General features: G+C 41.3%; 4 protein-coding genes across 10 annotated transcripts; 1 reads left to right on the top strand and 3 right to left on the bottom strand.

Moving 5' to 3' along the window:
- Positions 1-364: 364 nt before the first annotated feature.
- On the bottom strand, positions 365-7,002 carry myoc (myocilin). Its single transcript, XM_040039791.1, has 5 exons — positions 6,202-7,002; positions 3,460-3,525; positions 3,291-3,383; positions 1,584-1,795; positions 365-1,496 (listed from the first exon to the last, which is right to left on the bottom strand). The coding sequence occupies exons 1-5, from the start codon at positions 6,695-6,697 to the stop codon at positions 915-917; spliced, it is 1,449 nt and encodes a 482-aa protein (XP_039895725.1). The 5' UTR covers positions 6,698-7,002; the 3' UTR covers positions 365-914.
- Positions 7,003-9,102: 2,100 nt separating this feature from the next.
- On the bottom strand, positions 9,103-18,870 carry vamp4 (vesicle-associated membrane protein 4). Of its 4 annotated transcripts, none has more exons than XM_040039796.1 (9): positions 18,649-18,870; positions 17,804-17,941; positions 16,909-17,010; positions 14,092-14,138; positions 13,728-13,778; positions 12,716-12,816; positions 10,968-11,047; positions 10,501-10,552; positions 9,103-10,403 (listed from the first exon to the last, which is right to left on the bottom strand). In XM_040039796.1, exons 2-9 carry the CDS (start codon positions 17,804-17,806, stop codon positions 10,378-10,380), a joined length of 462 nt encoding a protein of 153 aa, XP_039895730.1. In that variant the 5' UTR covers positions 17,807-17,941; positions 18,649-18,870; the 3' UTR covers positions 9,103-10,377. The 4 variants fall into 4 exon arrangements, with proteins under 4 accessions (XP_039895730.1, XP_039895731.1, XP_039895732.1 ...); XM_040039797.1 differs by having other exon boundaries at positions 18,582-18,870; XM_040039798.1 differs by lacking the exon at positions 17,804-17,941.
- rangrf (RAN guanine nucleotide release factor) lies at positions 15,895-22,007 on the top strand. 4 transcript variants are annotated; one of them, XM_040039795.1, is made up of 2 exons: positions 15,895-15,961; positions 20,291-22,007. In XM_040039795.1, exon 2 carries the CDS (start codon positions 20,304-20,306, stop codon positions 20,883-20,885), a length of 582 nt encoding a protein of 193 aa, XP_039895729.1. In that variant the 5' UTR covers positions 15,895-15,961; positions 20,291-20,303; the 3' UTR covers positions 20,886-22,007. The 4 variants fall into 4 exon arrangements, with proteins under 4 accessions (XP_039895729.1, XP_039895727.1, XP_039895726.1 ...); XM_040039793.1 differs by lacking the exon at positions 15,895-15,961 and adding an exon at positions 20,053-20,165; XM_040039792.1 differs by lacking the exon at positions 15,895-15,961 and adding an exon at positions 20,144-20,186.
- Positions 22,008-24,196: 2,189 nt separating this feature from the next.
- Positions 24,197-26,717, bottom strand: itpa (inosine triphosphatase (nucleoside triphosphate pyrophosphatase)). The gene is made up of 8 exons (XM_040040349.1): positions 26,586-26,717; positions 26,276-26,333; positions 26,121-26,185; positions 25,969-26,042; positions 25,846-25,877; positions 24,903-25,015; positions 24,746-24,822; positions 24,197-24,549 (listed from the first exon to the last, which is right to left on the bottom strand). The coding sequence occupies exons 1-8, from the start codon at positions 26,646-26,648 to the stop codon at positions 24,414-24,416; spliced, it is 618 nt and encodes a 205-aa protein (XP_039896283.1). The 5' UTR covers positions 26,649-26,717; the 3' UTR covers positions 24,197-24,413.
- Positions 26,718-26,737: the final 20 nt, after the last annotated feature.

Raw genomic sequence — 26,737 nt, forward strand, 5'->3', positions numbered from 1 at the left:
TGCCTGTGTATGTGTCATCCTGGGGGAGCTGGAAGAAGTTGGGACATGCCAGTCGAGCTGCATGGTCCTGGTGGTGAGAAGAGGGTGCAATAAAAGACCTGTCTCATGGTATCTTCTCCACACTCTTGAAACTGTGCTGGGAGACGGGGTGTGAAACGGATTCACACTGGTTTCTGCTCCCTACCTGGATAGATTTATACCCCTGACGTTTAAGTGAGCATGTGCAATACTTTGATCAGAATAATTGTTTTATTTTTGATCAATCTAGTTTTAATAGCTAGAAAGCGATGAAATTGCATTAAATCTTTGGCTTTTCTTTAAAAATTGAACGTCTCAAAATCTTAAGATAACAAATAATCACTCAGACTTTCTAATTCAGGTTTATTTCATGATGATTTTGAACATTACATCATTATTTTGACTACATTGTACAAGTACATGCAATATTCAGTAAGTAAGAGCGCAGTTTATTTGATAAAAGATGTTGACTGGTGAAACAACTGTATAGGGTGTATGTAGTACCACAGGAGTTTTTGTCATATTTTTTTAATTCCACATAGAAAAATTCTGTGTTCTTTTCTTTCAACCTCAAATATACATAGCTTAACAAGAAAACAACAAAATTATACATCTGGATTAAAGGCGGTACAAAAATAATTCCTCTAAAAACATGTTTGTGGACCATACCACAGCCAAAGCTCCTCACATCTGAGGAAAAAAGCACCTGCCTGGGACACTGTTCCTCAGATGTTTTCATCTCACTTTTAAGTTTGGTAGTTAGGCTCCTCTACACATGGATACTGAAGGTGTTAGGTTTCTAACAACTGCTGCCACTCATGCTCTAAAGCTGTGAGTCTTTGAAGCGGGAACAGCCAAGCAAATGTCACTTTTCAGCAGTCACTCTCGTGCTGGCCTCAGTTGGCCTGCTGGCGCCCAAGCCTGACGTCATAGGACACTATGTAGAAGTTGTCCCAGCCAAAGAGCTTCCTCTGAGCCAGGCTGTAGTCGATCATGCTGTTGTAGCCGTACTTGTTCTTGAAGGGGATGGCCAGGTTCTTCCCCTGGCTGGTTTCGGTGTCGTACATGTAGTTGATGGTGGTTTCACGAGATGCATAACTAGCCACGGTGTACATCTTGCCGCAGATGATGAAAGAGTTGGCCACAGAGTTCTTCCTGATGTTGGTTTCCCAGCTCTTCTTCACCCCCAGGCTTTCTGGGTCCAGCTGTGAGATAACGATTGCTCCCTTGGCCTTATTGGTGGAGTAGACGGCCCACAGCCCATTCTCGTCCACAGACAAGTCGATGTCGGTGTAGCCTCCCCAGGAGTATGGGAACTGGCCATGGAAGCCAGCGTGAGGAAGCTCACGGCGAGCTGCGACGCTCTCAGAAGCCAGGTCGTATCGGATGAGAGTGCGGCTGTTGCGTCTCTGATAATACAGGGAACCTCTATACACAGTGGCACCAGTGCTCTCTAACAACTCCGGCAGCAGCAGGACCTACCGGGGGGAAACAAGAACAATAATCAAGATTTAATTAAGATCAAAGATGTGTTCCATCCTGAACATCAACCATGTGACACCTGCCTTGGATGGGAAGCCTTTAGAGAGTTGCTCCAAGTCCTCATACCCAAACATCTGCTTGACCTCAGCGCCAATGGCATCAATGCGCCAGAGCATGTTGGGTCCGTAAGGGGAAACAGCCTCAGGGTCTTGCATCCAAATACCATATTTACCCGCTATATTATCAGCTTTCCTGTGAGTTACCGGCTCACCAACTGAAAGGAGCTCCCCACATCCTGCAAACAGGAAGGATAGAAATTACTATTATTTTCTCAAAAAACACAAATGTTCCCTGATAGTTAAACATTTAGGCCATGGGATCATTTAAGGTGGCTCAAACGAGGAGATCTACATGCGCATGACTGAGGGGTGACGACAGGAATCTGATCGAGGTCACGGTTTCTCCTCATGGAAGCAGACAACAGGTCTGGAGATGCAACTCGACAACAAGTCCAACTTTGCCTGAGTCACCATGACCAGAGCAGCAGCAGCTGTAGTACGACTCATCCTGCGCGGGAACTCTCTGCTTCTCTTATTTGGAAAACGATAAGGCAGGCTGTATATTTACCACTTCCTTAAATACACCCTTGCTCTCAGGTTCAGGAAGTAAAGCCGGATTTAAGGTTAAATAGGAGTATGTCTTATAAATATACCGGTTAGCGTGGCCTCATCTGAGATCAAATGACTATCTGTGTTGACTGCATGTGTATTTTCATGATGTCCATGAAAAAAAAAACTAGCCCCGAAATGAGCGGTGACGTGGCTTTGGGAAGGTTCAAGCGTGTCATCGCTAGAGGTGCTTTCCCTCTACACTTAGGAGACAAATATGAAACTCAGGATTGCGCTCATACCTACAGACAGGCATGACTGTGGTATTCTCACCCCAAATGCCCCAGTATTAATAGTAGTATTTGCTTTGAGACTGTCAGCAGAGGTGGGGGGGCGAGTGTCATGTTTGGCAAGTCAGATGGATGCACGGGGAGAAGGGTGAAGGGAGGGAGGGAAGTAAGAGCTGTAAAAACTGGACACTTTAAAGGGTCATACTGGTGTGTTTGTACTATAAACCTTATAAAACGTAGTCATGGTGACATCATCCACTGGTTTATGAGCACCGTGTTTTTCTGGAGTCAGGAGTGACCATGTCGGGATGAGAGGATGAGAGGGTAGAGTGCTACAATATCATCTCTAGTAATCTACAGTATAATCTGTATGGGTGTGTTACACAGACACACATACCTGCTAATTAGACTAGAGTCTCACAAAAGTGGTGCACAAGACCAACACCAGGATCTCATAAGTTAATTTAAAATATTATACCAAAGGAGACAAAACATTAAACACAACCTATAACAATATAGTTTATATCAGGTGGAAAAGTTAAATAATATCTCACTGAGATAAAAATGACACAGAAGGAGAACAAAAATTAAAAAAAACAATAAAAGTGAAATAAATAATAAGTATTGTGGTATTAAAACTCTTCAAAAGGTACAAACATGTTCAAGGAGTCCCGTTTAGGAACAAGTAAGTTATTTTAAAGAAAACCACTTTTTAAATGACCCACCGTACAACTGTAAAATATTTGTTTCCATTATTCCATTTTGCAACTAGTAGTTCAGTACTGCACAACATGCATTTAATTGGTGTGTATAGACAATATGTATCTACTGGTCTCTATTTGTGATTCCATAAATAGCAATAAGCCTCAGTTCAAATACACCATCCAACTACCTGTGTTGTCCTCGTTGCCACCTGGAGCGGGTACCTCTGTCACGGCAGCCTTCAGCTCCTGAAAGCCCGGAGCTCCATACTGCCATGCTGAATCTGAACAGAGAGAGACCTGGGGTGAGCTGAAGAAGATACAGGAGACAGTGAAAGTTCTGCAGAAAAGTCACCTCACCTCTCAAATTGCTGCTGTCTTCCTGCCTGCTGGGTCTGGTCATGAGGCGAGACATCGGATTCAACCCTAAACACAGACAGGCACATGATAGGTTTTTGTTGCACACTTTTCTTGTAGTCCGCACCAACTTGGAGAGAGTTTATGTATACCCAAATATGTCTATGGCATCGATGACAGCAGGGAATCTGACAGCAGAAAAGAAACACCCCTAAATGGATTCCCAGCTGCTCTGGAGTCAGACAGTCGGTAGATTGACCGACCATAACACACACATACATAACACACAAGTCAACAAACTTGACACCCCGTTCCACCCCACCGTCAGCTCAACTTCAAACCACCCGTTTTGCTCTTCTTCCCCTATATCACTCTTCTCTTCTCCTTTTCTCTCCTTCATGAAATACTCAAACCTAAACAATGTCAAACAATAACTGCAAACTGTGTACCCCTCAGAAACTTGAAGACGTAAACACGGTGATGTTTACAAAAGAAAAAAAAATGATACGCAGTCTATGTTTGGGTATGGCCGTCCTCTGGGACTAATTGCATGGGTGTGAGCATGTGAAAGCCGTGCTTTTCATAATCAAGCCTAATGATGCAGAGAACGTTTTCATCTGGAAGCAAATCTTGATTTATGATAAAGATGGGAAGAAGGATGGTAAATGACGAACAACAGTTGTGTTGTAAAAAACGTTCCCAAATGTTCCCAAAAATTAAAGGTTTTTAAAGCAAAAGCACCAGTCGTGATTTAACTGTAGCAGGAAGTTTAATGTCTGCCTCTGCTCTGAGGACAGGCCCACAGAGTAACAGCCATTTATCATCATCACAGGTAAACAGCCACATTCTCCTACTGTCTTTTCCCTAGTGTGTATGGCAGTGATTGCCATATGGGCCCTCATTTCCTGCCTCTTTGTTTGGGATGTCACTGAGTAAAATACCATAAACCTCATTAATTTCCTGCCGGAGGATTTATGTGAGGATGGAGGAGTCTAATTGACCCCAGCTAGCAGACTTCGGCTCGGCTGCTGTAAACATTTTGCATCTGGATATTTATTCTTCCTGTATACTCATGAGTCAGTGTTTGAAGTATACCATACAGCAGATTTTCTTAAGCTGCAGTTCCTCTACCTGTTGCATGTGAAGCCCTGTGCCTGAGGCATCTTGCAAATATTATTTACTACTGCAAATCCTGCTGGCTGCACATTCAGGAAGTTGAAGAAACTCTTCTAAAAGACAATGAAGCAGACTGTGTTTATTCCTCTCCTGTGACTTAAAACTAAAATAACCTTTTTCTATATAAATCTGACTTCTACAACTGCTTGTCTTCTACTGGCTTCATCGATTTTCCATCATTTTCAAGTTGTAAACTTTGATTTTCTTGGGATCTTAGTTCAGCTGTCTAGCTTAAAAAAGGTTTGTGTTATCACTTCCAGTGTAAATTCTATGTGAATATCTTTTTATAAGACCTAGAATAACATTACACAGTGCGGCTCGTATATTTTGAGTGGCAACTACTACTAGAGATCATAACCACTGCATGGGTTGTAAACAATAAAAAAAATGTTCCTGTCAGAGTTTCCTTACTCCTAAACACAACCTGGTTTGACATTTATCTCTTCTCTCCTCCTGCATGTCTTCCTCAGACTCTGATCTATTCGACATCTGCCTGTCACCCTGAGGGAGCCTCTCTGTGTATTTCAGTCTGCAGGTGCAAACATGAGGAGCTCAGCAGATAACCTGGAGTATGCAGGAGATAGAGCTTATAAGCTCTCCTGATGCACAGGGAGTAGGGATGTCTGGCAGGAATTAGAAAAGCAGGATTTACTGCTGATGGCAATCTCAGCCTTAAAAGCAACTCACGATGAGAGCCAGGAGGGTGGACGGAGTGACGGCTTAGAAAAAAAGAAGAGAGTGCTTACCAACAATATTATGGCCATGTCAGTTCTACTTGTGTTTGGCCACTTATAACCTCAGTGGCTCTAAGATAACTTCTAAGCTCCGTGGAGCCCTCTAACCCCTGTTCTTAGCCACAGACCCACATCCTCAACAATCCCAGCCCACCAGCTATCATCAAAAGCCCTCAGATGAGATCTGGGCAAAGGAACAACCGCTTCCAGAGAGTGCATCACATTTCAGTCCCCCTTCCCTCCCCAGCAGAGCTATTCGCACACTTCTTGCCATGCAGAGGGAAACACCAGTCATAAAGAAAGCAACCTCTGCCCATAAATACTAAGCTGACCCCCTCTGGGCTGCGTGTTTATCATCCCTAAATGCAGTGCAGGAAGTGGGAAGCACAGAAACCTGAGCTGAGTGTAGCTGCAGACTAAAGGGGCAACCAAAACATTAACAGCATGCAAACAGGTGTGAATCATTAAAACATGAACTCACTGATGATTTAAGCAGTGACCATAAACAGACTTCCACACGATCCACATACATGAGCAGTGCTTTGGTATTTTGTGCAACTCTACATAGAAGAATTTGTTGTGTCATCCCTTCGCTGCTCTGATGCACCCAATATTCTTCACTCAAACGCTCATTATATATTTCAACTAAATGACAGCCTGTGTGCAGACAGTAGCTCCTTCTGTTGTGCATCTTAATTACTGATGTAGATATAAAATGACCTGGTAGATTTCTTTAATTTGATGATAAAAATAGGATATTGTCAAGTAAAGATATTCTTTTTTTATTTGCAAATGTTATTCAGCATTGCACGTAAGTATGTGGTGGTTCTCTTACCACTACCAGGTCTTTTTGAGACCCTGTCCTGCAGAGTGGGGCTGGGTGGGACCATGGGTGTCTGTTGAGGACAGGGTTTGTTCCTCAGCCTCTCTGTCTCCCTCCTCATCTCCTCCATTCGAAGCTGAAGCCCATTCAGTTCCCTCTCTAGGCGCTCCTTTTCGCTCTGCAGCAGGTTCCTCTCTCCAACGGCCCGGTTCAGTGCCTCCTGCAGCTCAGACTGAACTCTGGCTCCAGACCCTTGTTGAACCCCTGGGAGCCGAGAGTCCCCTGCACTCAGCTGGGACACCAGGACCTCCAGTAGGTTGAGTCTGGCCTTCAGTCCTTCCACCTCCGGACCTCCAATTTGTGGGCAGCTGGACTCAACAGGGCTAGGAACCGTGAAGGTGTAGTGGCATCGCCCACCTCGGTCATTTCCCCTCCACAGAGTAGCTCTGTCCTGTGCCTCACCTCGCATCAGAAGACCGCATAAACAGAATGAGAGTAGAGCAAACATGTTTGAGACAGCTCACAGTTAACTCTAAAAACTTTTTCTTTCTTTTGCCCACTCTTGGATTTATTGTGGAATTATCCTCTAAACCTTTCGCAACTCCTAATTTCAACTGATGGCTTTCTTCTTCTTTTTTTTAAGTCTTCCCTCAGGTATTTTCTCTATTTCTGCAGTTTTGCCCCTCTCCTCCCACTCTTGCTCTCTCCTCTGTCTCTCCTCTATAAACAGGTCTGCAACACTGAGCTCTCCCCCGACAGCTCACAGATATTTATACATTCTGGAGGGGACGAAAGGAGGGAAATGAAAAGGAGATGAGAGGAGAGGTGTAGAGGAGGGAGGAAGAGAAGGGAGGGAAGAAAAAGAAAGTAAAGAAATACTGGTTGTTTTGAGAAAAAAAAAAAGTCTCATTCATGCACAAGCTGTTTATGCTTACAGATTTAGGAATCAGACGTTACAGCTTGCTGTCTTTTCATTATTTTCAATTACTGCTATAATTATACCTTTTATTGTGTAAAAGCCTCCAATAATATGCCTCATCCTGTGTGTCAAAGGAGATTTGCTTGACATTTCGGTCAATAATAGAGGGGAAAGCTTGTCCTTGTTGGATACAATTACCTTCTGAGAAGACAGTGTTCCCTTCCCAAATTGGAAGGGGGGGGCGGGGGTGATGCAATCGGCAAGTAAGAGCCGTCCTCCTGAGTGGTCAAAGGTTATAAGTCCTTTGACAACTGGATACCTGACGTTGATCCCCATGAGTGAAAATTCCCAGCACTTGTTGCCTGAGTGGATTTGTTTCTGTCTTTTCTGACACACTGCCTGTAGTGACTCATTCCTACAGTTATCAGATACGAGGATAGCTTTAGAGAGCCAGAATAAAAGATCTGAAAGAGAAGCACTCCAGGTGCAGATAAACATACTTTCCAGTCGAAACTAATCTTTACAGCTCTCAGCTTACCTTCATATCCTGCCTTTGTTTGCGTTTCTTGAATCTCTCCTGGCTCCTTTCCTACTCCTCTTATTCTCATGCCTCCTTACTTTTCTATGTTCTCAATTCTTGACCTGGCAGATCACTCTGATGCCTAAATCGTCTACTTCAGGGATGACAAAGGGAAAAGAGGGAAAAGGAGAGCCAGTCAGCTAGAAAGTAAACAAGATAAGACATGCAGATCCCTGAACATACTATGTGCACGTAATACTGCTTCTGGTAATACTTACTTGACACGTTTACCTTTATCGAAGCAATGACTGGCTGGAAAGATGGATGAACAGATGAAGAGGGTACACTATGCTTAAAATCAACTTTTCTTTTATGTGGTATTGTTAGATATTAATTTCATTAATATTTTCCACTAATTTAAATTAAAGAGAAGTTTAAAGGCAAAACCAAAAGAACCACAGGTAAACACTCACGAGGAGAATTAAAATAAAGAGCAAAGAGTCTCCTAAAACCACTGACACTATGATCTTCTGTTTGATCATTCTCAGATGAAGAGGGCGTGTGCTCGTTAACTGGCTGCCATATTATCCATTCTGCTTTCTTGTGGGTTTAATTCACTTTTATACGACTCATAAATTCGTCGCTATGCCCGGAATCTGAAGTCATCCGATATCAGCACCTTGCAGAGGACCAAAACATCCTCGGCTGCCAATGTGGGAGTGTCTCAGCAGGGGCAACGGATAAAAGTGTCTCATAGATTTAAGTAGTAGTGTGGCCCAAATCTTTTTTCCTGACCAGTAGCAAAATTCAAAACTCTAAGCTCTAACTCTTGACAGGGCAGCAGCTTTTACAGCCAGGACTTTACAGCCTCTGTGGTTACCATCGAGCAACATCCACCTTTATCACCACAGCTTTAATGACATTCAGGCAAGTGCATGACATGAAATGACCTCTCTCCTCTTCACAGCTGAAATTAAGTCATCCCCCCTACTGTGTGCATCACTAATGAGCACGAACTGGAATGCCATTTGAGTATGATCAATAAAAGGCAAGGTCCCTATGGGCTAATTTAATTCCTCCTCCTTTAGAAGAGTTGGGTAGTGCTGGCTAAGTAAAGGGCAGAGCTGTCAGTGTGTATTTGCGTCTACTGTCCAGGGAACGAGAGGCAGCGCGTCTGTCAGAACAATAACACCTCACGAGCTCCGATCCCTCCAACTTTAGTGCCATCATGGGACGCCAAACTGCCAGTAAAGCCACAAGCCAATAAAACTGTCGGGTAATGAGAAGAGATAAAAGGACTTTGCAGGCTCTGAGAGCATGAGGATAGTTAAGGGTGTTTCAAAGTGGAGGTACGGCATGAGAATTACTTTTTCTCCCTCTATACATATTTCCCCATACGCCCTCCATCCATACTCATCTATTCTGACTTCCTATAAGACAGTGTACTAGTTCAGACCACAGCAAAGCAGACAAGTGCCCTTTAAAATCATTTTATTTCAGAGCAAAAAAAAGGATCACAGTCTTCCAATGCAATGCCAGAGTATTATACATCATTACAGAATCAATATTTACAGCCAAAATAAATATTAAAAAAAAAAAAAAGACCATGTAGAGTTAATTCCAGACAGTTACACCTACTCTTGTTTCACAGCTCAGCTTTCACCACATAAATCACCCCCCCTCCTTATAACGTAACCATACAGTGAACCATACAATCCCTCCAACGACGACGGGAACACCAGCAGCTAAACACTTGAGCGAATAAGAAATCGAAAACAGTGGAGAAAAAGAAAAAGACAGAAGCAGCCTATAAACCAAACAGAACCATCTGCAGCGTGAGAGATGATGTAATGTCACAAGCGGGGAAAACAAATTTGACAGCTGTGACCAAGCTCAGCATCTGAGAACAGAATGGTTAGGAGACATTCATAACCTTGGTGTTTTGGTTTGACATGGTTCTTCTGTACACTAACAATCTATGGTGATATTTGTTACAGAGCAGGTTCTTGTATGAATACATGTAGTTCCTTTCTAGTCTCGTGTTTCTGTGAGAACGAGGAAAGATACCTGAAAAGTGAAAGCAGTCAAAGCCACTGAAATGATTAAGAAAGAAACACCACTTTAGACCCCACAGATGAACCTCAGATGTTCTCCCACCTTGTGATGGGCAGAAAACATTCTCAGTGTCCAAGCCTCAGAGTAAGTGAGCACACAAGGAAATCGTGGGCAGACATCAGAGGTTTATCTGCTGGAAGTTCACAGCCTCTTTATATAAGACTGCTGCAGCAGAAACAGACTGGCTAAACTAAGAGATGGTTGGCATCGATTCCCTGCCTTTACAATATCGATGTATATGATGTTACATGCAGGACTTGTTGTCACGTCCTGCATGCGATATGTATCATGGAATGGAGCACTCCTTCACATTGACTAGAGGGCTGAGAGGTTTCTCCCAAACAGCACTGGTGGAATATCTCCCCATTTTTTCCCCATGTGTCCCATTTCTGGAGCTTAGTTTCAAGTTGGGGATCAAACCAAGCCTTAGTACCGACCTCACTGTAGATTTATGTGAGAATACAGTGATAAGATCTGTACTAAGTGGCAAGTAGAGACCAGATCCTTGAGGGTATACAGGATGATACTGAAGAGGGTGTGGGAAGCTGGCTGCCGCCCCCTAGCTGGAGTGGAGGATTGTGTGCAGGGGTAGCTAGAGGAAGAGGAAGGTTGTTCCCATCCTCCTCCGAAGTCACTAGCGATATCGAAGAATCACTGGAACTGATGAAGAGAAGAAAAGAAAAAAGTAACAGTAAGAGAGAAGTCCCGCGCACTTTGTAAATTTACACTCGGTTCATGTATTTGGTATAATACTTACTAATGATAATCAGCAGGAGAGCAACCACCACCAGCGCAATAATCATCTTCATCTGAGAGAGAAACAACACATTAGACACAGAACACACAACGGTGAACATCTCCCGTGGAGGACCAAAAACTGTCATAATCGTAAATACATGCAAAAAATAACTCATTAAATGCATTAAACATAACACTAAAAGTTAATGTAGGGATTCATTAATACGTAAAATGTTCGTATAATTTGTATAATTTGTCCTTCATTATCCAAATGAAGGGCGCTATCATGGGGTTCAATGCTTTGCCTATTTGTAGATCAACTTTGGAAATAGCTACTTGCAGACTACAAATAACTACAGAACTTAAAACTTTTGCTAATCAAGCTGATTTGCTAGATTACCTCCTCATTTCCATAATGAGCAGATATTTAAATGTTATCTGTGTTGCATTTAAATATATATATTAAATAAGAAATGGATGCCCCACCTTCATATCTCTCCACCACATCCTCCTGTGCAGCTGTTTGGCTCGGCTACTGAAAGCAGACGCGTTGTCCGATAGGCTCTCTGCAACATCACATGATTACGGCACAGATGAGTGAAGGACACGTGAGGAGGGAAGTAAATCGAAGAGGACAAAAAAAAAAAAAAAGGACATCTGTTTATTAGTAAAGTAAACAATAAGCTGAATATTGTTTTCATTTTCAAACTGGATAGGGTCACTCAAGTTTTTTGGCTCGGTGTTGTGCATGTGTAGGAGTTATGTAAGAATTAACTGTGATGGTGAAGTCACTCCTCTAAACAGCTTTTTTTTTTTTTTTAAACCAACTCTATTGGCATCAATTGTTGTACAAGTTTCCACATTAAAACACAATGGAGCAAAAACACATTTCCTCCAGCCCTTCTCCAAACGACTCACCCGCACCGGCAATTTTCTGTTTCTTGGATACTGTTGTTAACTTTATGTTTATGCATGATAACATGAAGGTAGTGTTGAGCTCCCTAGCGTGCACTGTATTACTTATCTAAGCTTGCGTCCCTATTTAAAGTCTTTGTCTCTGCTGTTTCCATCTCCATGTTTACAACCTGTCACCACTACAGAGCAGTGCTCAGGCTTCTAAAAAGACTCTTGTGGAATTTAACCACAGACTACCTGCACATGGGTCAGAGGGCAAACTGCTAGTGTCGATTACATGATTGTAAATTTCTCACGTAAACGCAGAAGGAAGGCTGAAGGGCGACAGGCACAGCGGAGCCACAATTAGACACAGACATGTCCACATGCACAAAGACTCACATCAAAGACACACAAAGATGTGTTCCAGATGTGCGTCATTGTCTTGCTTGTCTGGTCAACACAAAAGACCTAAGCTGGAGTACAATGTACAACATCTGTGTGTGTGTGTGTGTGTGTGTGTGTGTGTGTGTGTGTGTGTGTGTGTGTGTGTGTGTGTGTGTGTGTGTGTGTGTGAGAGAGAGAGAGACACCAAAAAGGAAAAAAAAAACAACAACAACAAGTGCAATGCAGCAATGTGTTTTCATTAGCGGCGAAAAAGATGAGCTGTGCGTGTCCAACAAAGAGCAGTAAGAGCACAAAACCTGTCGAACGCTTTAAGTTGCATACCTGGAAACAGTTACACAAGGATGCATGCAAGGTATTTTTAACATTGCATGTATGGAGTCTATTCACATGCCATCGTTGCTACTGCACACCCGAGTGTGTGCAGTAGCAACTTTGCATAATGTTAATGCTTTTATCCTTGTTTAGAGCCAAAACATATTTAATATTTTAAGGTTTACAGAAATTGTTCCATTTAATTTACTTAACACACCGACACAATGTAAAGGTAGGATATCTTCAGTGCACAGTAACACTTAGCTGTTTGTTTGACTTTGGACCTTCTTACCAGTTGAATACATCTGTTAAAAACTATTCTAAATTAGTCTCACACTGTAATGAGAGCTAACCACATGCTTGCATTACCGTTAAAGTTGAGGGCATTCAACTTTAAGGTTGTTTGCATGCTACGAATGTCCAAGCCTCATTAGTAAATGACTTTCTTTTACTTTCTTACTAAATACCTAGGTAACCTAAAATAAAATAAGTCTGTAGGGTCTTTCTGGAAACTAAATCTTAAAACAAACAATAATAGTAATGGTATTTCCTGCCTTTCATGCTTGAGTAGTGCACACATGTCTGGTAAATATGCACACGCGGTGGCTGGTGTGTCTCACCTGACTTGTCCTGCAGGTCATCGAGTCGCTCGCCCCTCTCTATCACCTTGGAGATGTTCTCCTGCATCACGTCGATCACCTCGTCGACCTGCGACTGCACCCTGAGGACACAGAATCACAACGGTAGGACCGGTCTTATTTTGGTACAGTAAAAAGATTCTCTATGTCTGGCCTTGTCCAGCTGGCAGACAATGAAAAGCCTGACAGCCTCAGCGTGACCTGTGTGCACCTGTTAGGTATCTGCAGCATTAAGTTCAAATCCTTTATTTATACTACTCATAACTGAGTATGGCATGAGTAGTTCACATTACCCTTAGGTCACCCTTATCTTAGAGTAATACCACTTGGAGGCCTGCGTGGTTAACAAGCGGAAAGAAGTTGGCAAAGAAACTCACAAGGGAGGAAAAGTAATGATATAAAACTGTGGAATTTCTCTCTATAACAACTGTCTGCTCTCACTCACAATCAAACTGACTGTTTCAAACAAAAGCTCTGCAGTAAATTATCAGACTTGGCTTTCAGCTTGATTGCATGCTGAAGGTAGTATACAGTCATAAGCCAGAGCAAAACAAACAAGAAAGAAAGACATAAAAGAAGTATGAGCTGCCATCATGACACATAAACAACTACAGTGACCACAGCGGTTAAGGTTCAAGAGCTCCGTGAATTTAACATTCGTCAAATGTGCAGCTATGGCATCTAGTTTCATATGCTCACAACAATAACAAACTATAAAGTATGAATTGAGTGTGGAGAAACGAGTCAGAGTGCGAGACGATCTAAACAATGACCTCCTCTGTTCTCTGTTAGTCTGCAGAGGGACTGAGACATCCTGAGAAGGTTACACAATAACCTGCACATGATGGGCTCTCTTACACAATCTGGTAATAACCAGCAGCTTTTGGTAAACATTACGAACCATAGTTACATAACACCAATATCAAAACCAGTAATGGAAATACTACTCTGACCTCTGATTCTTTGTTGTAATGAGGTATGCGTTTGTACTTACTGCTTGATTTTGTCATTCTGAGGTCCAAACCTGGGTCCTGTTGGCCCTCTCCTGAAAAACAAGCATGGATGAAGTCATATGTACAGACTACAAGCATGAATTGTGCTGATTAGTTAGTGTACTATGCTCTAACAATCAATATTACTCCCATAGACTGGCTACAACTTTAGACTGGCTATTAAACTTTCTCAATTTGGTGGTTGGTTGTTTTCTCCATGCTCTAAAACCTGGTCAGTATATGTCAGAAAAACATAACATCTTCACAACCTGATTCATCTGAGCAAATTAATGCTCTACTGTTTGAAATGCAACTTAATTTGAAATATCTAATGTATTATTATTAAATTAATTAACAAACACTCACAGAAAGAAGTCTTCCTCCTCATCAGAGTCCTCCTCCAACAAATTCCTCTGTAAAAGAGAAAAAGGTCAGAGGTCACAGAAGTTGGGACTATTGCCTGCCTGATATCTACTTTGGATAAGGAGGGACTTTGTCAGAGCGCTAGTCTATAACCAATATTAAAGCCTGAGCAGATTGCTGAGGAGTAGTCCTGGTGACGAGAACTCAAGAAACTGGATGCACTTTATTCACCAAAAGGCCACAATGCTGCTTTAGGGATCAATGACAGTCTTTGGCTTACTATCCTTCGAAGGTCAATACAGTGAATACAACATTAGCCCAGTGCATCGATCAGCCAAAACATTAAAACCACTAACAGATGGTCTAAATACAGTCAAACTGATCAGCTTGTTAAGAAGCAGTTGTTTGCTAGGAAACCTTGGGTCCTGGCAATTAATCAACATGTTACTTTCACACCTGAACACCCTGCCTAAACACTGATGCCAAAACAGCGCAACCCCATAGCAGCCCGCTGCAGGATAATAATCCCCAGCACACTGCAAGAAAATCACTCAGGAATACAACAAGTCTGACTAATGCAGGCCCTATCCTACAAAAATCAAGTTCCACAGGATCCATGCTACAACGAGCCAAAGTTACAAAGGGCTCCAATATCAGGCTGTTGTATGGTGGGTGAAAAGCAAAAAAAAAAAAAAAGCTGAATTTCTGCTGGCCAAAGCCCAATAAAAACTCCTTCATCTGTTCTAAGTAGAGGTTGTTAGTGATGACCCAAAATAAGGGCATCACTAAAATAATGCATAATAATTGGAGGAACACATAACCAATATGTGTGTAAACACACTGCCTACCTACAAAGAGCTATGTGACTACTAAAACAGACACCCGATGGGTTTTCTTGTCTTATTTCTAAGACAGGCTCAATACAAACCCAAGCTTGTGTTGCATGACTGGCTGAATTCAGGCACACTATTAACTTTTCCCCAGATTTTGTTTTCCAGCCTGGTGCCTTGTTATTACTGGCCAGGTGGGCAGTCGTCACAGTGTGCAGCAATAAAAGTTCAAGTCTGTTGATCTAAGAATGTGATGTGTGAGAGCAGCCACTACATTACACAAGCACTGGAGTGAAATGGTTTCAGAGCAGGACGATCATTATGCTATATCACTACCCTCACCTATGGTCATGCTCTTTAGATAGTGACTAAAAGAATGAGAGTGTGAATTCAAGTGGCAGAAGTAAGCTTTCTCTCAAGGGTGGCTGGCCTCTCCTTTATATTCAAGAAGGGCTCGGAGTACAGACGCTACTCCTCCACATCAAAAGGAGCCAGTTGAAGTGGTTGGGATGCCTCCTGTGTGAGATTTTCCAGGCATGTCCTGCCCGAAGGAGGCCACAGGGTAGACCAGGGACACACTGAAGAGATTATATCTCTCAGATAGCCAGGGAATACCTTTGTGTTCCCCTGGATAAGATGGAGGACTAGGATAGGGAGAGGGAGGTTTGGGTGTCTCTGCTTAGGCTGCTACCCCAGCAAACCGGATAAGTGGAGGAAAATGGATGAATGGATGGACAATCAGTATGCTGAGAATCCCACATAAAAATTTACAGATCAGATAAAAAAAGTAAAAAGAAAAGGATGGGACAAACTGTCTGGCATCTTACGGTGAATTACGCCACAATATCCCTGCAGTGACGACAAGTCTGAGCCACTGCTGGCTGTAATCAGGGCAAAAAGCACTCTGGTGTAAATTGCTAATTATAAAGAATAAGTGAGGACAGCTGCATTGAATTCTCACAGGAGAAGAGAACGAGTCTGTTTCTTATTGGACTGAAGGCAGGTGGACTTTATCCACTGCTACTAGATACTACACAAGAAAGGTAATCGATATTAAAACCCAACAGTGTGAAATTTTTATGAGAAAGATCAATTACATTTGAATTTCATTACCTTAGCAGTAACCAAGGTTAAAATCTCAATTCTTTCAGCCATGGCATTCACCTTCTAATAACTGCGGCGCCTATGGATGCACTGTAGTGTCAATGTCGAGCCAATACAATTTATTCTCCTGTAAATAACACGGCATCTGCAAAAGATCTGTGGGAATGGTGGCCATATGATCATAAAATGCTTTATAAGTTAAGGCACTAACAATCTCCTTCTGTACAAACTTCTTTCTTTCTTTCCATTTGAGACAGCAGACGTGAAGGAAACTGTTAGCAATTATTGTAAGACAGGAGGCCGGGCACTGAAGGAAAAGCATGGGAGGTTATTTTGTTATGCAAGCCTCCCGGTAAGCTTTGCTTTGATCTCAGCTCAACACAACAGCAAACAGGATGACACAGAGGAACGAACACAATAAAGAATAGGAGGGAGGACAGGGGAGGTGCAGGTGCGTGGGACAGGGATGATCAACCTGATGAGAACCAGACATTTGGCCGTAGCAGTTTCTAAAGCTTCACCCCTTAAAAAAAAGTCGCTTTGGTTCTCTCCCCTTATTTTTGTTGTTTTTCCATTATGACTAATCTGACAAATAAACTTGGAAAAATCTACATCTGATACAGGGCTTTTTCCTCGCTCAGGATGGGCTCAATCAGTCAATCCACAGTAAAAGTAATGTGTTACCCTATGAGATAGAAGTCCAGCATGTCCAGTACCCTCTTGCCTAACATCTGAAGGAACAGGCTCCATCTCTCTCCAACCATGAATGGTATAAGTGGTTAAGAAAACATACTACATGCCCTACTTTACTTCTCTAACTGCAGATGCAATTTGTTACAAACCCAAATGCCAAGCACCAGCTCCTTCATGTCTATTTGTGTCTCACCCTCTCGCTGCGAATGGATCCCGTGACCTCATCGTCGTTGAGGTGTCGTTTAAACTTCGGTGGCATGTTGTCTTCAGGCTGCTCCTCCCGGTCTGGCTCCCTCTGTAGGGCAGGAGAAGAAAAAGCATCAATGAAGCTTTACCACACTGTGGGAGAACTTAAAACAGAGTTAGATACCTGAATTGAGAAGATTCCAGTATTGGTAAGAGGAAAGGAGTTACAGACATAACCACATGCAGAGTTTACAAACATACTGAGAATCTAAACATTATAAATGACTAAATGTGAATTCACGGTTCAGCAACACAACTCTATTTGTTTGTTTAGCCACTTTATTTCACTCTTATTGTTCTGGATATATTGAGCCACTTTAATGCAAGACATCTGTATTCTATTTTATTCATCTGAGCTATTTTACTTTACATAGCCTGTTTAGTGTATCAGGTTTAGGACTCTCAAGAGTGTAGCTCAAGATAACTGATTATTGCAGTCCCCAAAGTAATTGGATGTGATGTTGGATCAGATATTGAGTTTCCAGCTTCTCATATACAAGAAACATAATATTTTTTTAAAACAGTGCAAAAACAGATATCTTATTTTCTGTTTTAAATCCAAATCCTTCTGGTGGAGCAGGTGTTGAGTCTCACTAGATATGAAAGGAAATGTCATCATTGCTCTCCATGTAACACGGAAATGGAAAACATGCTGTTCTTCCAATTATGCACCCTGGAGTCTGTGTTTGGGTGTTTCATGCTCCAAAGAGCGAGACAAAACACACACGGATGCCTCATTAAAGGGCCTCTGTGACACTGAACTAAACAACATGTGACCCTCAGTGGTAATATAATCACAAACACACACAGAACCTCTGTTAACCCAACAATACAACTTATACCATTGAATCCAGCTAGTTCTGACACAGTGGCTTTCTCAGATTCTTTTTCTGGCACTGCAGCTGGAAAACTGGGCCTTTCAGCGGTCAGGAGAGGAGAAGAGCTTTCCAGTAAACAGAGAAGAGAGGCAGGGGACAGATCTGAAGCAGGAATAGTGTGAAGAGAAAGAAGCCAGAGTTACATCTATGTAACATGTTAAGGCTCAGGCAGGAAAGCAGGATGAGTCAATTTTAAAAAAACAGAAAAACAGAAAGAAAAGCAGTAATTTATTACATAAAGGAAAGGCTTGGTTTCAAATTGGAACAAAAGACCTGTGGAAATTGCTTAATGTTGGCTGTTGATTATTAATGACCCTAATCAATTAATTGATTGCAACTTTACGCAAACAGAAGAAGAATGAAAAATCAACCCCACAATCAATTTCTATCAAGGGAGGAATACCAGATGAGTAAAGCTTGGCTTGGGGTTAGGGGTTAACCCTTAGCTTGGCCGATTCCCCCCCCCCCCCTTTTTTTTTTCTATTACTTGTAAAGTAATAGCTTTAAGGGTCCCTCAGTTTAGCAAAGGAGTAAAACTGAACACTCAAGCTCACAATCTCATAAGCTAATTAACATTATATCACAGCCGTCAACAACTTTAGCAGGTCGAGCTATTTGACAACCTAAATCTTAGCAAATAATATTCCTGTCAACCTAATTAACAATGAAGCTTCAACTCCACAATACGAAAAACAATTTAAAAGCTACTATAGCTTAGTTACACTCTACTTTATTATTTTACCTGTATGGAACAGGCCGCTTAGCTACCAAGCTAAGCTAAGCTAAGCTAAGGATGCTAACGCGGCTACCTGCTGTTTTCCACAGGATCCGCCGCTCGCTCGAAGCAGGTAAACTCCTCCACACAGAAACTCAGAAATTAACACGAAGGCTTAATGCGACTTTACGGATCTGTTTGATTCATCGCAAATGCTATCAATGACCATGAAACACGATGATCATTGTGGATGTCAGCTGTCCTCTTCCTATCTTTGCTCGGTCTGAATCAGCTGACCAGGAAATCAACACAAACAGCTGGTGGAGGAGGAGAGAATGCTGCAGATGTTTGACGGCCTGCGGAAAATGTTTTACCTTACGTTCTTTTAAGAGTGAGTGAATAGTGGAATTGTACAGCGCTTTGAGAGCCCCGAAAAGCGCTATATAAATGCAATCCATTATTATTTTATGCAGTAAATATTCCACTTCTACATAGAAAGTTCAAATGGGATCAAAGTGATATATTTTTGGAAAGAAGAAAAATCTGGTCTCTTCAAAGAAACAAATAATTTTACCAATGTATTTATGGTGCCTGTACCTTATTTATTGCAAACAATCACCAGTGCTGAGACAGAGAATTGTGCCAAGGGTATTACCACTTGTTTCTTCAAATAAATACGATAAAATAAGTTTTAGCTGATCTATAAATAGACAGGTTCTTCCGCTCTTTCTGTACATGCTTTCTTCCTTGTTACATTTGGGTTGCTTAAAAATGTTGAGCTGATAACACTGACAACTTCACATTTTCAAACAAAAAATACGTTATTTTTACTCACAAAGGAAAAGACTGAGTCGTTTCTTTCCCACAAATCCAGTTGAGACCAAACATAATTAATATACCCAACATCTTTTAAAGGTACAATCCACCCTCCCAAAAAAAGTTGAAAAAAAAGTTGAATCCGTATCCAAGGTGAAATTTATCACATAAAGGCAAAGTCTGATTTCAAATTGGAACAAAAGACCTGTGGAAACTGCATAGTTATGGCTGCTGATTATTAATGAACCTAATCAATTCATGCAACAAAAAAATTAATGTAAATCAATTTTTCCATCTTTTTACCTCGTTAAGGGAGTCTTTTGTTTATTTGTGTCATTTGTCATTTGTGTCATTTCCAGGTAATTTGAAAGAAAGTTGAATCTGGCTATGAAACAGAAAGCAGGAGTGGGATCATATAAGTTTATACTTATCCTTTTAGCACAAAATTTGTGTTACTTTTATGCAGATGAATAATATATTGGGAACTTTGTTTTGTTGAACGTCCATGTATGTCATTTGGACATTCAGCATTTAAATGTTCGAATTAAACCTACTTATATCTTTCTTTCTTTTTTCTTTTTTTTTTGCTATGTATGTTATGAGCTTTAAAACAAAATCAGAAATTTTATATTTTTATTTTTTAAGTTTATTCTGCGAAATCGTCTCTGTCGAGGTCTGCCACACCTGTAGGTGGCAGCAGCGTGTTTGTTATAATGGCAAAAAACACACACACACACACACATGCAAGAAGAAGATTAAGTTTTCACCGGAACCACATTGAGCGTGCAGTGGGAGGTGAGTTGGTGAGCTGCAGATGTGTGTTTATAAGCTTCTTTTTTTTCCTTTACAATTTTTGTTAAGTAGGTGGTGTTTATATGGGTGGAGACGGTCTCACCTGTGGTGTTTCTTTCTGTTTACAGGCTTCACAGAGAAATGCAGAGTGCAGCAGGCAGCGCTAACGAGGCTCATCCTCTGTTTGGAGGAGCCCTGTCAGCTGTGATCCCTCACAGCGCCACAGACATCAGCGAGCTGAGGGAAATCCCGGACAACCAGGAGGTGTTTGCCCACGCCCACACAGACCAGAGCCTGATCGTCGAGTTGGTGGAGTACCAGGGTCAGGTGGCTGACCAGGATGCAGCCAGGTACCACTTTGAGGACATCGCGGGAAGCAACAAAGCTCTGGAGCCGGGGGCTTTTGAAGTGACCAGTGTTGTGGCTCTGCCCAAATCTGAGCTGTCCCTGTCAGAGTGCAGCACTGCGTGGATGCTGTCTGGGACTCAGTGCGTCTCTAAGTTCAATGAAGAAGCAAGGAATTCAGTGACCATCCACTTGGGCCTGTTCCGTCTGCCGCAGTTCTCCACAGATGTCCTCATAACATTTAATGACCCGCAGAGTATCAGCCCTGAGAGCAGCAGTGCCTGTGCAGTGGGGACACACCAACAGCCCTGGATGGTGAAGGACTTCCAGCACCTCGTACAGACTCTGACTCTGCATAACCCTGGGCTCTTCGGGTAGAGCAAGTCCACTTTTATGATGTGGTGTCTCTCGGTCTCTCTCCCTGGGGGACATTAACAACATTTTTAAAAGGCAGACTGGTTATAGACTATATTTTTGAAATTCTGAGCTTATTCTGTTTGCATCAAATGTCACACAACACATCTCCCCCGGTGGAATAGACCCTTTATTTAAAGCCACCTTCCCCCTATACCATAATGCAGTTGCTATCTTTATTTAAAAAGTGCTATTATGGGGGGAAATGCTTTGTTGAATAACGTCATAGTTAAACTTTTTTAAATCTCTCAATCAGTTCAGTAGTTAACTACATATTTTAAGAATATTTTATGCATGGCGTCAATGCTATGGTCTGTTTTAGGGCTGAGATATAGTCAGATGTATGTTTTGATGCAAATAAAGTTTTCAGAGAGCAGCAGTCATGCTTCTTCCCTGAAACACAGGAGTCCCTGTTATGCTTTGTTCTATTTAAAAACTGAACTATTGTTTAGTTTTATTTAAAGTTCAAATGATTGGTATGTACCATGCCACTATATTCTGTAGTAAATCTCACATATTGGATTAATATGAGCAAGTTATCGTTCATTTGAAGACATTTCCTTTCTACGTAAAGGTACAGTTGGGTCTTGAAATGTTTACAAGGTGATAAAATTTCAAAATCAACTTTAATTTAAGGGCTGAAACAAAAACAATTAAATGTTGAAAAAATTAATGACTTTATTATACATGTCTGGAATTATTTGTCTCGTTCTCTCTGTATTTTACTCTAAAACACTGCTGTTGTACTCAAGCATGTTTTATGCAGACTTATTTATTTTTATTTAAACTTTATTTATACAGGTAGTCCTATTGAGACTCAGTGTCTCATTTACAAGAGAGACCTGTTTCAGACAAGACACAAGTAAATTAGAAATGACTAACGAAGAGAAATACCTTATTCTTATGTATAAATCGCAGTCTTCCCCTTAGGACTACTTGATTTTAAGTTTGTAACACCCAGCTTCTGATATGCTCTTTATACTGGCTGTTTTTACAGTACAGTGGTGATAAAAGTAGTGCCAAAAGTCATTGTACAAGTCAGAAGGTTTTGGCTAAAATTAGATCCCAACATCTCTCTGGAGAAGTTAAAAACAGGAAAATATTCATGGAGCCCTCTGTGCCTCCACAGAGAGCTCCATGGTTTTGTCATAAACAGTGAAAACGGAGAGGACCAGTCCCAGCAGGAATATGTATTAGGTCAACTGTTTCCATCATGCACACCAGTGGCCTCATGGTGGATTAATTCATTAGTCTGAACCCTAAAATCCCTTGGAGACACTTCATTCAAGAGTGAGTTTGGTGAAACCAAATTTATAGAGTGGAATATGGCCTCTATTAAGTGTCCTTCTGCAGTCAGATTTTTTTTTAGATTTCAGCATTGTAAGTCATGTGGTGTATAATCAAAGCCTTTTCCAGGTACACGTGTTATTGTAGGAAGAAAACATTTTTTTAACTTGAATCTGCTGTTAAATAAAACTTGTCACAGCAGGAGAATTCAGGTGAGTCGTGCATAACAAATAAAAATGAAGTAAAGTCTGTCTCCCCAGTGCCACATCAAGCCCTCCCTCTCCTCTGGCACAACCACGACTGATTAAGAATCTCGTAAAGTCAGGCGTCCTTTCCTCTCAGTGATCCCACATTCCTTCTTTAACCAAAGCATACTCTCTTATTAGAACAGCAAGTTTCCTTGAATAAGCATTGTGTTGTTTCTGTTTGTAATAAAGAATGAAAACATCCTGTGTTTCCCCATGAGGGCTTTGGGGAAAGGTATTTGATTTGCAGGTCATGTCAGGAGACGCTTTTCCAGCTACCATGGGCTTTCAGTGCCTGGAAAAAAGCCTACTACTGACTGGCTCCTGGGCAAGTTCTATAGTCTCCAGGTTTTTGGCTTGGAATGCTTGTCGTATGCACATGAGTGAGAGTCAGTTTCAAACAAAAGAACCATTGTCTTTTTCTGCCATGGTAAAGGAAATTGAAATATAAGAAATATAGTCACAAATTTAAAAAAAAGAATAGATATATGTAAATGGCAAATGGCGCTTTACACAATCAGTCATCCAGACATTCACACACTGGTGATGGCAAGCTACATTGTAGCCACAGCCGCCCTGGGGCGCACTGACAGAGGCGAGGCTGGCGGACACTTTTCTTCCAACTCTTGAGCCACGATCGCCCATATATATATATATATATATATATATATATATATTTTTTTTTTTTTTTTTTTTTTTTTAAATTTATTTATTTTCCTATTCCAGAAAGTGGAGTGAATGAAATATATTGTGAGATTTCTACATATGAGGCTGAAGACACTTAGAAATCTACATAAATAGACCCCAGGGACGACATAACACATTATCAGCCAAAAACTGTATCATATTAAAATCATGAATATTGTTTCTGTTAGTAGGCTTGGACAGTGTATTGAAATTTAGGTATCATGCCCTTATCATACCTTTCAAATGATCCAACATTCACACAGACAGTGGGGCTTTGATTAATGCTTCAGCACTTACAGTAATTGTTTTGTCTTTTATCTTTAGTAACCTGAAGCCTGGCAGGCAGACTTCGTATTCTGGGAAAAACTGGTAATGTTTCCTGACGAGAACAAAACAGCTCCCATGTTCTTTTTTTTTTTTTTGCAACTTGTTATTTCAACTCCCAAATCAGAGTCAGAGGTCTAGGGAAACAGGGTGGTCGGTCCTGTGTTTGCACTTTTATTTCTGAAACTGTTACTTTTACTGATTATCAATGTTATTAACTAGATGGGAAAAATTTACAGTGTGCAGTGTTTCATGTAGGAAAGATAAGTGAGAACAATACACAACTGATTCAAGTGATTAAACAGTTGGTAATAGTAGAAGCAGACACATGCTTCTACTGCTGTGGAAGCATGCATCACTGATTCAATACATGTGGGAGATATTAGTCACAGGTGTATGCATAGTTCCTGCTTGGAGGCTTTCACTTCATGGGTCATTTATAACCCAAGATTCTTTGTTATCACTGTGGTGTTTGTACTGAACACCCCGCTCTCCCTTTCAGGGACCCTCCCCTCTCTGGACTCTAGCCCTGTGCTTCCCTCCCCAAATCCAGGAGCCAGTCTCAGCCACAGAGGAGTCTGCTGCTCTCATCAGGACCCTGGAGCTCTTGTTTTTTTTATGAATTATACTCTTCCTCAGTCTATCTTTTTCAGTCCTTGGAAGCAAAAACTCAGAAGGTTGTCTCAGAGTATCCAAGAGGTAATATTCAAAGAGAAATGTTCACATGGACTATTGCATTTGTTCAAAACCATTTATTAAAAAATAAGAGAAAACAGATATTATGCAGCACTTTGCCCGCTTAAGAGACTACGGGTACGCATCAAAAATGTTTCATCTTTTGTATTTTTCTGGGCTAACAAACAGTGTCTTATTAAGGAATATTTTCTCCCTTTATATTTGATGCATAATACTGCAACTTCAAAGCCTGAAGTTGGAGCAAAAGTTATCTTTAGTCTTCCTCCTTTTTCTTCTTCTTGGTCTGTGGTGTGGTATTGTTGGTTTGCGAGAAATACTCAGACATGGCAGCAAGCGCCCGGTACCGGTGGGAGATTGAATTTTTAACTTCTTTGGGCAGTTCAGCATAGCTGCAGAGAAGTGAGAAGAAATTAGTAGTGAAAATTATTATTTGATACAAATGTTAAATAATAACAGTAATACTTCATCCCAAGTGCACCGCATGAAGCCAAAAGGATTTTGTATGGTTGATAATGCAGAGGCAGTGTGTTAACCTCTGGCTCCCCTTGTTGGTCGAAAGGGGGAAATGCAAATTGTTTTGCTTACGTTTTGTCATATCCATCTGGCTGGAAACAGGGATCCCAGCCAAAGTCTCGAGGCCCTCTGGGTTCTACAATGCACCCCTGAAAATACCACAGGAGTCAATTCAAAATACACGCACAAAAGCACAACCACCAGGACAGATTTACAGAGACAGACTGACCTCTGTTTTCCCTCTGAAGAGCTGAATGGGTTCATCTTTCCCAGCAGAGTACGCAAAAGTGCAGAGAGCCCATGCAGATTTATCCTCAAATCCAGCTAGAAGTTTGTACAAGCCTAAAACGTATTTTAAAAATAACAATTTAAAGGGACAAAAAAAAAAAAAAAAAAAAAAAAAAAAAAAAAAAAAAAAACCACACACCCCTCAAAAGTCAAGACTAGTTTTTCTAAAGAAGCTCTGCATAATCCCAGAATGTTGATTTGGTTTATGTGAAGTGACCGTGCGACTTCTTCAGTATCAGCTGACTGCAGGTTTATAAACAGATTGTAAAATTTAACTATTAAGGTGCTTGCATAAGAATGAGCCACACGATCAGTTGATGACTGCTGATATGCAAATATGAATGGCCATGAGTACTACTAACAAAGAACTGGGGAATGGCTCCAATCACGGCATTGTAAGATGGTAGGAGATGTACTTTTAGAACTGAGGAAGGGGGCCTCTATTTTTATATCAATGCCCTCCTCGCTCAAATCTTCATTCTTTCCTGTCCAGAATCTGCACATCTTCATCAAAAGATTGGCCTCTGGCTTGTAAGCGTAGACTGCTGAGTTCTGGCCTGCTCAGGTAACACTTCCGTGCAACATGCTTAGCCAGCAGTTCTTTGGTTTTTCTGAAGAAAATTCTAATTGGCATATCTGGTCACGTGAGTCATTGTTAAGCAATGGTGCTGATCTTTATGTAACCGTACTGTCTATAAGGTTTGGGAGCCTGCAGTGAAGTCATCTGGATAAGGGATGACAGGTTTCTCCAATTGAAAGCAATATGCCCAAATGAACTGAATCAACTTTCTGGGATTTCCTAACTTGATTATCAAGCATTCATCAAGCTCTGCACAAGTTTATTTAAACAACACATTCTAGATAGCATTTACTTCATTACTTACCTTCTGGTTTGAGTTTTTCCAGGAACCATTTACTATGGAAACAAATATTTGTTTTAAAATTGACGCTCACTATCACTATGTAAGATGATACCATTGAATACATACTTTAGATAGTTGACTTACATGTAAGGACCAGGTAATCCCCCCAAAGCTCTGAAACATAGACAGGTGTCCTCTACTATGACTGGTCCATCAATCTGAATGGGGGGGGCGGGGTGTGTGTTAAGGCACTGTCTTTAATTAATACGTGATATGGCAGTGGTATTACATTGTACCTGTCGTGCAGCCTCCTTACACTTCTGTATGGATATCTCATCTGGCTCTCCCTGGTATTCAGGCACTGCATAAAGAAAATTTTGCAAAAGCAATGACCACATAATTTTAATATATTTATTTTTCTTTAGCCGGTGGTGTTACTTTTGATACTCACAGTCGATCTTTTTCGCCACTAGTTTGTAGGGAAACTTGTCGCCCAGTATCTGAATGACCTGATGGATCACAAACAAGCAGACGAAGCATAAATCTTCATAAATCTTGTGAGGCCTTTTTGTGGCAAACGAAACAAGGGATTTCTGGATTAAGTTACTGCTCCAGTTTCAATCTCACTTTAACTAGCTAGCTCAACATGCAGCATGAAAAGGACCGTTAAATGAACACATATTCTTCCTGGAACGGATTAGAAAGGCCACTCCGACCGTAAACATACAATCCATCTCAGGTATGAAGTATTTGTTTCTTACTTCTTCAAGTTTTTTTGCGTTCCCTGTCACGAAAACCACAGACCTTCCAGCGGGTACCGCCATGATGAATTGAACCCGGATGACTAACAACAGCGAACCGAGCACTTCCACATATGCAGCGACCAATAACAGCAACTCTGAAAGCCTCAGCC

Source organism: Simochromis diagramma, unplaced genomic scaffold (assembly GCF_900408965.1).
Source record: "Simochromis diagramma unplaced genomic scaffold, fSimDia1.1 OVJJ01000026.1, whole genome shotgun sequence".
NCBI lineage: Eukaryota > Metazoa > Chordata > Actinopteri > Cichliformes > Cichlidae > Simochromis > Simochromis diagramma.

Coding starts and splice junctions, on each gene's coding strand:
- myoc (XM_040039791.1), bottom strand. CDS start 6,697: ATGTTTGCTCTACTCTCATTCTGTTTATGCGGTCTTCTGATGCGAGGT. Junction 3,526..6,201: donor CTCAAAAAGACCTGGTAGTG/GTAAGAGAACCA, acceptor GTCTGTGTTTAG/GGTTGAATCCGATGTCTCGC. Junction 1,497..1,583: donor CTAAAGGCTTCCCATCCAAG/GCAGGTGTCACA, acceptor TCCCCCCGGTAG/GTCCTGCTGCTGCCGGAGTT.
- vamp4 (XM_040039796.1), bottom strand. Junction 13,779..14,091: donor GAGGAGGAAGACTTCTTTCT/GTGAGTGTTTGT, acceptor CTTGTTTTTCAG/GAGAGGGCCAACAGGACCCA. Junction 11,048..12,715: donor TGACCTGCAGGACAAGTCAG/GTGAGACACACC, acceptor GTGATGTTGCAG/AGAGCCTATCGGACAACGCG.
- itpa (XM_040040349.1), bottom strand. CDS start 26,648: ATGGCGGTACCCGCTGGAAGGTCTGTGGTTTTCGTGACAGGGAACGCA. Junction 25,016..25,845: donor GGAAAAACTCAAACCAGAAG/GTAAGTAATGAA, acceptor AATACGTTTTAG/GCTTGTACAAACTTCTAGCT. Junction 24,823..24,902: donor TCTTCAGAGGGAAAACAGAG/GTCAGTCTGTCT, acceptor TGGTATTTTCAG/GGGTGCATTGTAGAACCCAG.